This window comes from Ostrinia nubilalis, chromosome 10, assembly GCF_963855985.1.
Source record: "Ostrinia nubilalis chromosome 10, ilOstNubi1.1, whole genome shotgun sequence".
In the NCBI taxonomy this organism is placed as follows: domain Eukaryota; kingdom Metazoa; phylum Arthropoda; class Insecta; order Lepidoptera; family Crambidae; genus Ostrinia; species Ostrinia nubilalis.
The window spans coordinates 1,627,208-1,640,011 of NC_087097.1; the positions used below are offsets into that span (position 1 = coordinate 1,627,208).

At 34.8% G+C, this 12,804-nt stretch overlaps 1 protein-coding gene across 1 annotated transcript in view; it reads right to left on the reverse strand.

Annotated features, from left to right (window-relative positions):
- Positions 1–12,559, reverse strand: part of LOC135075661 (unconventional myosin ID) — a 63,336-nt gene extending 50,777 nt beyond the window's left edge. The window contains exon 1 of the mRNA XM_063970078.1: positions 12,327–12,559. Coding sequence (XP_063826148.1) covers positions 12,327–12,415 — 89 coding nt within the window. The 5' untranslated portion in view covers positions 12,416–12,559. The remainder of the gene's footprint in view (positions 1–12,326) is intronic.
- Positions 12,560–12,804: the final 245 nt, after the last annotated feature.

The following is a 12,804-nucleotide window of genomic DNA, read 5'->3' on the forward strand; positions in this document are numbered from 1 at the left end:
TAGCTTGTAAGATGATTGAATAATAATAAATAATAAATAAATGTAATAGCTGTAAAAACTACGGTAATCACGGAAAAGTCTGTTAGTATGCCATCACTTGGTCAGAAATGTTTAGATGAAGAATGATCCATTGAGTTTGAGAAAAATCTTTGAAATTAAACCATAGAGCGCGTCCTTACAGCCTCGAATTCAAAAAAGAAGAGCCTTATGGAAATCACGGAAACGTCTATTTCATCGCCATCACTCTGTTAAGGTTTCAGAAGAAGAATTATCCATAGAGAATTTAGAAAAATCTCCTTGAAACGAAACCATAGAGCGCGTCGTTAAAAAGTTACAAGCCCCGAATTCACAAAAACGTGTCTGCGAACCGTGACCTTCACGAGTCTTATCCAAAATCCACTTAGCGTTTACTAACATTACTCAAAGTAAATGGTACCGGCGTGACTATTGTTTCACATAGGTATTGATAAGTAAATGTAGAGCTATTATATCAGCAACTAAGTGCTCGGTTAGCGAAAGTACCCGGAAAGCTGCAGTCCGCGAGGAATGGCGCCGTATTACGAGGAACATCACTCTGAATCGTGATTCAAAATGATGACCACGACCACTCTGACAAGAGTGTACCGACTGAGAAGAAGAAGATTATATCAGATCAGGGACTAATATTACCAAAGCTACCTGTGCCCAGGAGTCTCGATCAGACGGTAATCCTCGTTTAATACAGGTATTATTAGATCATCTATTGTACTAGATTTATCAGAGCGTCAGATAATCTTACGAGGATTTTTATTTAGCACTGCTAACTATGCCGGACGACACATTAACCAACTCGGAAACCGGTTTGCCCAAAAATCTGTGGAAGATATTTTGTTTCAGGTCAGGAAAGGCATTGTGCTGCTTGCCCACTTACAGGAGGCACAAGTCAGGCAGGTCACAAGTTTATTTATCAGCCAGGTTAGAGCTGATCCAGCCACAGTACTGCTCAATGCTTTTCTTTGGTTAATATTATTGACTCATTCTGTCAAATCTTGTATCATTTTCGTGCTAAGTTAGCTAAGCCTCTCTACCTCGCAGTAATGTGAGAAGTTCAAACAAAAGTAACCAGTAATCGCATATCTTGGCTTGGCACATCTGACCCGGTTGATGACCCCGCTAATGCTGCCACCACTTATTGCTCATTAGCGTGCGCGGGCGCCAGCGCGGTTGCAACGCGGTATTTGATGGTTACTTTTAATTTCTTGCACTCGTTTTACCAAATATCAACATTTGGATATAGCCGGGTTATAATTAACTCAAGCTGTGTCATTTCCATGGAAGGACTCTACATCTAAGAAACGTGAAGTATAGCAGCTGCTATCCTCGATGCATACGAGGACCGTATAAAAGATGATTAAAATTATATTTGCGATCCCAAATTCAACGCCTTCCTGCTACCTTTATTAGGTCGTTGGATGCAGGCCGCTACAAACCGTGCGATGTGGAAGTCATTGGGAGAGGCCTATGTTCAGCAGTTGACGTCCTGTGGCTGAAATGATGATGATGATGATCCCAAATTCAGTAGAACACATCGTAGAATGTTAAGTTATTTATCATTTTTCTTAGGAACAACAATTTAAAAGATACAGTTTAATGTTTCAAAAATCCGTCTCCGGGTGTGGTAGATTAGAGCAATCGTAGTAGGACCTGTATACTTTGATAACAATTGATTGCGATTACAAATAAAAGCAATATGGCTTTATATTGATATCTTTATAGCTCAGACATCTTATCTTGTTAAATCGATAAATAAACATTCCATAGATTTTGGACCAACATAAAATTTACCGGTATCAGTTGCTAGGTAGGGACTTAGTACCTACTATGAGTTGCAAAACTAAATAAGCTCTCAAATAAAGTAGCGAAAGCTTGCGTAGATACAATTTATATTCAGATATTTACAACATACTTACGTAAATTGCAAAACCATGCATTTAAAATGTAAATCTCAACTTACAGTTACCATTTCTAGCTCATTGATCTACCAAGTATAAAACTATTTCTTGAAAACGGAAATTGGAGACTCGTTTAGTTAGATGAAACAAAAAGTTGTGTAAGAGAGTTCTTTTTACAGCATAAGACTTTTACTGGGTGCTGTGGTTAAATAGAAGTGGTTAACTTTAAACCTATATTTTGTGCAAATCGCAAGCATTTTACCTGAATTAAATGGCACCGATTGTCAAACTAAACTAATTAATCTAATTACACATAAGGTGCAGTTAACAAGCGTGAACTCAGTAAACCTGACTTTGAACTTTGCGAGTATAGGAATAAGACTTACAATTGCTGGGTAATGGACAAAAAACTGGGTGTGGGACTAATTAAACCATATTTAGGAAAATAAATGTCATGTGCTTTACCATTAATATTATTAGTCATGGGAATTGTTTAGTATAATTAAATAGTTCGCCATATCGATAGCCATTCTACAGCATTGGAAGATTTCTTTTTGTTGATAATAAATTGATAAAATATTCTTTGAATAGGCAATTAGAAGTTTGATAAGATTGCAGTTTTAGATTCGAATCTCATCGTATTAGCAAATTCAAGATGTTTCCAAAAGTTTGGGTCTAGATTTGGTGTAGGTACTATTGACTTTTCTTGTTCATTTGCAGAAGACATACACGGCCCAAAATGTCTACTAACAAAAATGTGCAAATGTAACGCATCTATGTGAAATATGCACTATTTGGAATGTGGGCCACTTTATTGTCTTTGTAAGGTTTTTTAACGGTTGAACAGACTAGCTTAACGAAAACGATGGCAAAAAAAAATCAATGGGACATAGAGTCAATATTGAACAAACCTCAAAGAGAGTCCAGTTACATACACTATAAAACTTCATTAAGTTTTCATGCCCCTGTGTAATTATTCATTTGTATGTTAGTTGTTACTGCTTGGGCGTGACACATAAGAACAGTGACCAAAAAGATGCTGTTAAACTATTCCTAATTCCAAATATTGTGATGGATTTAAGTGTTCTTCTAAGCACGATCTGTAAAGAACATCTCTCTTTTAAATCTAACCTGACCTTAGATTTAAAGAATTTAAACGGCAACAAAACAAATTACAATTTGAACATCGTCAAACAGTTTTATCTTGTGAGAATGACATCACAAGGCGAAGAATTCTCACGGCATAATTTTAACAGCGGGTTCTGAGAGTAATTTACTCTCATGCATAATGCATGCACTCGATAAGTATTTCCTACACAATAACTCTAGACCGTAGTTGAAACTAGGTGAGAAGACACGTGAAGCCGGTTAAGATTGCATCAAAATATTAACTAAAACGTATCTTACGAACACATTTTGAGTCTTGAAAGTTCAACAAGCCCACACACGAATCAATGTACCACCTAGTTGATCTTGATACTTGGATTTAGTATTTTGATTCTATCTTTTATAAATTAGTTGACTGTCGTCCCTGATCCATTGATATGATATCGATAAATAAATAACGAAAGACCCTTTCGTTCTGCTAGTTCACGAATAAGAATGTCTTTTTCTCACAACAGTTAAGCTTTGCTCTATAAATACTCAGGTATCCTATAAAATATCTTGGATCTCAAGTCTCAATATTCTTAGTTGCATGGCGAATGGCGATTACTAAAGGTAAACTCTGTTGTTAGATTCTCGATGCACTTGGGAGACATTCGTTAAATGCTTTTATAATTATTAGAGTAAGGCAGCACTTAGCAAGATAGCAGTTGTTCTAGTCACACGTACTTGGCCAAGCGCAGGCATACTTCTGATAATAGCGGTGATATGCCCCTAATGATAACCACCTCGTTGACTATCAGCCACCTATCAGGTAAGAAACTCCACAGTCCTTATTCTAACGATAATTAGACTCAAAATTACATAAAAATCGACGACACTGGATGGATTGTTAGCGTTATCAGTGAAACGTGACCAACGGCTATTATGTATGTTGTAGGTTTCCAATAATTTTGTACTATAATAGTACCTATTTAATTTAAAGCCTGAGAAGCACAATGTTAAAAGGTAGCTCGACAATAATATAATAGGTTTGAGTTACCACAAAACTTATATTGAAGCGTAGTTTATTAATGAAATAGATACCTACTACACAATACCAAAATCAAATACCAATAAATCCTGAAGTTATTTATAATTTATCTGATCACATTAGCTCAATATTACGAGATGTATGGTCATCGAACTCATCTTCCAGCTAGTTATTTCATGCAATCCCAGCGTAATTCTGAGACCCTCTTTAGTTCACACATGCACGACTAATAATGCTAGCAGCCCAAAACATTCGTGTTCGAAATTGTGCTAAAAGTATTAACTAGGCTTGAAACCGAACATAATTCCAATGCGATAGTCTTCGCTATTGAATACGTAATAATGGAACATTTAATCAAAGCGCAATTAGGAACAATGATTGTTAGCCCTGACTCCATTTAATATTCACAACAAGCGGCACTGAACCATTGACGTCATCTAGGTCCTATAAATGTGCCTACTGGTGCCTGAAACCTGACATTTGAAGAAAATGCTAAGCCTACCTTCAATTTACTTGACATTTCGTAAATACCTAGGCAGTTTACTGTTTTCTTTCGTGGAATCTGTTTTAAGAATTCCACGCTATACTAAATAAAACATTAAATAGGTAGTCAATATAATTTGAATTAAAACTGAGTTTTAATCATCTCAAGTCTTAAGTCTCGACTCATTTTATCTGTTCTGGAATCAAAATCCAAGAGAAGATTACAAAGATACGTCGAGTGGCCAAGACATCATTCCGTTTTGATTAAAATAACCCGCCGCAACCAAGAGTTTGACCTAAATACGTTTTATTATTTTTACAACATATAATATTTACAGAAATCCTTTCAAAATGTAGAGCGAATGAGTTTTTAACACGCTCAACGGAAGCACGTATGCATTCTTAGTTAAGAAACTTGAAAAAAATGGATAGGTTTGTGCCAGTGGTTTTTCAAAGAAGGGGGAATAATTACCTACCTATTAGAATTGTTCTAAACAGGATACAGATGCAACCAGCAGACTCACTCGCAGTAGGTGTAACAAAAAGAGGTTTGAACGCTTCATTCCTACAGACATTATGACAAAGTTGCTGTACCGCAACTGTACAAAATATGGCTTTCTAGATCTCTTTAAAGACATTTGCTCGGCAATCAGAAGCTGCAGGCCTAACTGCTTTATTAGCGGCTTTGGATCGCTCAATTCTTTGTGCCGCCGCCATTGCGGTTAACCATGCAACCTCAACAGCCAGTAAAAGTCCGTATTAAATTAACGGTCGACATCTTTATCGTCTGAGGCTATTCCGAGCGAGATTGTTTCCTCGCGGGGCGCTCAACTACTTCCTTGATCTAATATCCCGTTCCCGTTGGCGCCAATCTTAATACAGAATCATTTATTCCATCGTCTTGGTTATGAAGTTAACGCTTTCCTCTAGGGTTACTACAAAACAAAGTAATTGAGTTTTTGTCTGTACTGATACGAGAAGATTTTTTTAAGCATTTCAGGACCTAATGGAAGGTCTTCAGTACGCTACAAAATTACAATCAAGACTTACAAGACAAGTTCCAACGGGATATGCTGTTCTTCTAACTTACCTATTTTATGAAAAACAATTGAACATAAATAGTTTACTAGGCTATTGCAATTTATCGGTATTTTCCCACCGAATGACTGACAACAACCAGAAGCGTGCAGAAGCGTAGGCGGCAGGGTTTTCATGCAAAATGGCCTTGCGATAACGGTTATCATCAATGGAACTTTACGATTTAATTATTAGTAATAACAAAAGAGGAAAACAACATCAGAAAGTTGCTGACACTAGAAATCAATACCATAAGTTGCTTTGAACAATAAATCCGAAATAAATGAATTGAACGTTAATGACGGTTATACGGCTACATGCATTATTTTTTCTCAGGCTCTATTGGTTCCGATTATAATCACTTAGCTAGGTGATCGAATGGACACTTGGTTTTGGATTGATTTTGTAGCCAACTCTCTTCGGGAATGTGGGTAGTTTCAGTTTGCGTTAATTCGTACTCATGACGCTTTTTGGATAGGTAGGTACACCAGAAAATATCGCAACATCGATTTCTACGGCATCTTGAGGTTGAGAAGGGACAGTACAATCTTAGTTTTACTTTTTTCTCAGGTTAGCATGGAACATAAAAAATCGGGAAAAAATACAAGACTTTTTGAAATTAGCGGAATAAGAATTCGCAACATTATCTTCGTGAATAATAGTTTTGAACTCAATACCAACACATAAAGTGGAGTCCGCCTGACATTTGTTGCGCTTATTCTGCATCGTGTAATCTCTGCATCTCATCTCGAGAACGCGGTCGAACAGTTGTGCAGATTGTAGAGAGGATAAAGGCACAAGAGAATTGCTTCTGAGAATAGTTATGGTGTTCTGTTTCAACATTATGTACCTAGCTACTTTGAAGGTAGACGAAAGACGGTAATGTTTATATTCATACGCGTACACAATTACTTAGGGAGGTAGACCTGTAGTATCACGGCTTCCTATTAAATATGCGCGGAAACAGATAACAGGAATACTATACGATATTTTGTTTATTTTAATGAGCATATTCTAAGATCCTTAGAACAAAGACTTAATGGCAGTTATAAAGAAATAAGTCAACAAAACACGGGTACGAAGTTTAAAACATCTTCCCTTTTTTAGTGTGGAGTGCAAAATTTAAAAAAATTGAGGTAATTTAGTTCTTATCACTTTTTGGGGTAATGAATGCAGGGAGATTAGGTATTTAAGCCAGTAAAACTTTAAAAACACAGAACTTACTAATAGATATGTCCATTACACAAACCCTTTATGGGTCATTCTAAGTTAAGAGGTAATGTGTTGTATGGAGCGACGGCACGGCATTTTTTTAAATATTTTTACTTAAGTATATATCTGTTTTATGGAAACCTTTAAGTTGAAAATGTTTACAAAGTGGCCAGTCAATTTGTTGGTTTTTTCTCGTTTTATAAGCGACCAGGGTAAATACTCAGTCCAGGGTAGAGACAAGGTGCACAGGGGAGGAAACATTATGGACAGGGAAGAGATATAGACATACTAAAAACAGTGTTATTTTTAGGAATCAACTTTATTTATTTATTTTAATTTTAATTATGAATTATTTATAATAAGACTTTTCATTTTTTAGCAAACTTTGTTAACAAAAATGTATTTTAAGACTAGGTACAAAACATAAAAAGGTTCTTACTTTTACTTTCCATCAAAACAACTATCAATAGTCAATAACGAAATAAAAAGAAACAAAAACTTCTCTGAAACAGTATTGAACTTTTCTTGTACTTAAACAACCATTTGTTGAATTGAGAATTTGAGAGGTAGCTAAAAAAAATCTTTATGTAATACCTGCGTTCAAAGACATCAATAGATTCATTAAAGCATAAAAAAATGCTGCCCTCTCAATTTTAACTTAGGGTAGGGTAGTTTTTTTAAAACCTGATCCCAGGAGATTAAAGAAACATCATCATCAATTATTATTAATCATCATTATTTCAGCCATAGGACGTCCACTGCTGAAAATCGGCTTCCCCCAATGATTTCCATAATGGCCGGTTGGTGGCGGCCTGCATCCAGCCTTTTCCTGCTACCTTTATGAGGTCGTCGGTCCACCTTGTGGGTGGACGTCCTACACTGCGCATTCCGGTACGAGGTCTCCACTCCAGAACCTTGCTGCCCCATCGGCCGTTAGTTCTGCGTACTATGTGTCATGGCCTTTGCCACTTCAGGTTGCTTGATTGAAGACTTTCGTCTATAGGCACTGAGGTGTTTTGGACGAAAAGATTTTGCGTAGTTTCCTTCACTGAAACAGTGACTTTAGGGTCATTCCATCGTTTCGGGTGTTACGTTCGTACACACATATTCAACAATTTCATGTATTTTGAAATAGTATTTTAATAATGTTAGTGCCTTAATCTGTCCGTTTTTAGTTGTTTCATCTAAATAATAAAGTTTGTACAGCTTAGAATGTAGGATAACGAAAATATATGTCGAAAAGTGTGCGTTTCGGGCGTTACGAGATTTTGCCTCTATGTTCTGACTGTTGCTGCATTTACTCGAAATTTAGCGAATTTTCTTAAGGAATCATACCTAAAACTTACAGGACTTCTAAAGTATGAAATTTACAAACCATGTAACATACAATCAATGTTAAATAAAACGTTTTACTATTTTTTTATAAATTTTTTCTTTGTTTCGGGTGTTACAATGGTTTTGTTTCGGGTGTTACGAGTACGAAAATTCAAAGCGTTTTATCGATAAAATCGGTGTTTTATTAGTCTCTAGGTACTACAAAATAAGGAGTACAACAAATAAACACAAATAGAGCGAATTCTGGTTTGAAAATACGAAGCAGCTTTTTTTAAAAAATATACAAAGTTCAAGTTTAATTTTTCCTCAGAATATAGCTTTTTCTATTGTTTTTGGCTTGAAATAGCATTACTTTAATTTCTAATTACGATATTTATTGGAAATGTCAAACATCGACACTTTTTGGCAATACCTTAATTTTAGTGTTAAGTCGACATTTCAAAAAAGTCTTAAATTGAGAAATATGACTCCTTTCCGATGCCAGCGCTAGTGGGAGGTCAAAGGACCCTCACAGTAATACTTTTTCACTTCTCCAAGCAATATACACACATTATCGACATATAAATAAAAATGTAATACCCGAAACGTTTCGGGTGTTACAGTTTATAGTCAAGAAAGAAACATACTAAATTAGTATCATGCTCAGATATTAGTTAGTATTTGAAATCATTACTACCATGACCTTACTTTTACCAAATATTGTTACCCTAATCCATGTGTAAGGTACAATAATAAAACAAATACCTGTTTTTCTGTTTCGGGTGTTACATCGCCGAAGTAACAAGAAAACACACTTAAAACTTGATGATTATCAATTTTTTTGGGACTATGACGCTATCTACCAATACTATGATAAATACCCTCGAATTATATAGTGGCAAAACGTTTCACAGATTAATAGTTTTTTTAAAATCGTATTACCAATAATTAGAGAGAAAATGATCATTCAGACAGTTGGCTTAAGTATAGACTTTGAAGACTAATAACTTAAAAATTACTTGTTTCTTTCAGATTTTTTTTGTTGCACATTATAATTTGGAATGTTTACTTTCAAAATTCATCAGATTTAATGCGAAAAGAACATATTTAGTTTTTCACCCTCGGTAACATTTGTCATGGAATGACCCTTTAGCATAATCATTATACTTTAGCATTTTTTATGGATAATCCAAAGTAGGTACCTAATTCAAAATGATGACATAACTCTGGAGTCACAGAAGCATCTCAAACTTTCATAATGTCAGCCAATTAGGTATAAATACGCAACCGGTAACATGGTGAACCTTTACTGTGCCTAAAAAAGTCTTTATACCATCAGTAGAACCTAATGTTGCTGCTTTTTCCGATAGTATGTCTACGGTATATCTACGGTGAAAATTTTCATATTCGGGCAGGTTTTCTCAAGCGCTTTAGCTTTCTAGATGCCATTTTTTCTGTAAAAAAGTAATATTAAATTGTAAAGCTAAGATATACATAATACCAAGTAAAGGTTCAGAGAAAAATATAGAAGTATTCATGAAAACGCATACAAATGTATCTCCCCTGGACATTAAGAATCTCCCCTGCCATCAAAAAAGCCAGGGGAAATACGCCAGGGGAGATACATTTTCGATCAATATCTAAAATAGCCGTAAAAGAGTTTTTCGTACGCAATTCACAACTAAACGTAACAATGTATGCACTATTCATAGTAAATATTGAAGTTTACATTAGTATTTTAACAAATAATTGCTAAATAAAACTTACCAGAGGAAAGACTGCATTCACTCAACACTTCTACACCCAGCGAGCGGCGTGATTGAAATGGCGGTTTAAATGACTTCGCAGTCGGCTTATGCGCCTCTTGTTGATAGCTTTACGTTACATCCTATGCACTAAAGGCCACAACTTCCACAAAATAGTAAAACAAAACTGATTTTTAAACAAAAACAAAAAGCCAGGGGACGAGACACAAAATACGGAGGACAAATTTCGCCGTTGATATTATTTATGAAAAATTTGAATTTATGTAATTTGACTTATAAGACAGTGTTCCTAAGTTATTGTTCTGTATAAAATTAACAATGATGAAGTAATTATTTAATTTTAATACATTCATAATAACTGGTTTACAAATAAAGTCGGGTTTGGGACAGCCCAGGGGAGAGACTTTTTTCTTGTATTAGAACTTATTGTGACTAAACTGTGTACATTTCTGTAATAAATTTAAGTGAGCATGTAGAAGACATTTAGTTTTAAGCAATAAATAGGTTAATTAGGTAGTTAAAATAAAAAAAAGGTAATTTTTTGCCCTTGACATCGAAAGTACCTCTTAACTTAGAATGACCCTTATGTCATCCATTAATAACAAACAAACTTTTGTCGTCGCATTCTTCCCAACAAAGGGGCGACAGATGGGCTAAGACAATGAGCCACGAGGAAAAGGTATGAAAGGCCGCGCGCATGACATCATCCTGCGCGCGCGCCGATTATAAAAACACGACAATTACGAATGTATTCAAACTTCTGAATAATGGCTATTTTTAAACTTCAATCAAGATGTTTATGAACCTTATGAGGGTAAAGTAATATACTACCCGTTCGCGCTAACTTTGCCGGTCCGTGGAATACGCGTCCCCTCCTCCAACCACGATTAAACACAATTAGTTAGTGATTAACGCAATTAATGTGTCTTATTTAACGCAAATACACAATATTTATCAATATTTATAAATAAAATATTATTTAAAGATTTTTATTTTATTCAAAACATTTTTTTAACTAATTGCAAATGAAGGTGTAAGTACTAATTTGGTACCTAATTAAGTAGATTTTTCCTGTTCCTTTTGATTAAATATTATGATTGTTCAATTATATCATGAAATGAACATCAGTCCTAATTAATAAATAGGTGTAAATAGTATCCAGAAGCTTGCCTAATAAAATCAAACATTTATTTTTAAAGGTTTGATTTTATTAGGCATTTTACCAACTTAAGAAAGAAAGAAAATACATTTATTTGGCACATTAAAAACAGCAAATTACAGACTTAACAGTATTGTATGAATTAATTAAAAAATGAAAGAAAGAAAGAAAGAAACATTTATTGCCATGGACATCACAAAAGACAAAAGATGTGAAATAAAAAAAAAGCAAATAAGACAGAGGTGACATAAAACGTACAATGAATGAGCAAGTAAACTAAGCAGTGCCACCCTGTCGCACAGCGATGCCCATCGCAATGGGACCCCACTCAGCATATGCCGTGGCCCCCGGTGAGGGAAGCCACGACGCTGGTTTTCAGTGTGCCCCATGCCGAGTGAGAGTCACGGACACTAACCTATACTGCATAAAATATACATACATAAATAATAATAATAGTGCGCGTATAAATTTTAAGTGTAAATACAGATGTAGTAGAAAATAATAATATACGATATAGACGAAGTAGAAAAGATGTGATAAGATATTTATAAATAAAAAGATAATATTTAAAAAACAAAACTGTGTGTGTAAAAAAAAAAATTATGCCAAAAAGGCTTCCACTCAGCATAATTTATATGCTAGATTATTAGTTTGTTCGACCATTGTAACAATATTTAGTAATATTCATGCAGAAATTGTAAACATCTTAATTAGTAAACTTAAAAAAACTAAACTGGCACACCCATTTGGACCCTGTATATTATAGATGAAAATCAATTTCTTAGTTTACAACATGCTATAAAAAAAATGAAGCCTCGCTACTTCTTCAAACACTCACACAGCAAACCCAAATGATTTTTTATCCACCACATTTTAATTACGTGGTGGGTTTTACATATTGACTAAAATTATACAAACTTAAAATAAAAATAACAAATCTTTAAAATAATGGTTCCATCACCAAGTCTTGTTTACCCAAGTGAACTCTAAGATTGAGCCTCCAAGGTTGTTTTCAAAGTTTCAGTACCTATTTTAACATGTATTTTTAAACTCAACATACTTTTTTAAGTTTGGTGCTAAGTGCTAAATACCGGCACAGGCGAAATTACTAAGTAGCACTACCGACTTTGTTAGAAGTATGGAATAGTTGAATGTTTCGAAAAGTAATATTACGTATGTAGCAGGGGAATTGAGGTAACTAACACAATCATGAGGATTGCAAAAGTACAGAAATAGGCGCCGCTTACCTCAAATGCAAATTTTCTATGAAGTTGTCAGTCGTCAAATTGTCCAAGAGGACAAAGTCGGACACGCCGACTTCTGGCTGGGTCGTCATTGTTGGCCACTTTACTTCACTATTACAACAAACCGAATAGTTCACACACTTACAACATAAAATGATTTACGCGTATGTAAAACAATGTCAACAAACCGTTAAAAATAAAACAACGCAAAACACAACTCCCCCCTCACAGCATTTCATTCAAACTGTCATTTTTTTAAATTTATTTAACTGGTAACCCAGTAATATTCTTGCCATAGTTCATAACTAATTTACCCTACTTTTAAAAAATACTTTTAGTTACACAAAATAATGAAAAAAGAAAATAAAAACAAAATGAAGAATCGAATTATGAAAAAAATAATATTTTTATTTCTTGGTTTTGTTCAAACAATTTTCAATTTCCTCTTAATTTCTTGATCACCACTTGAATCCGAACGCAC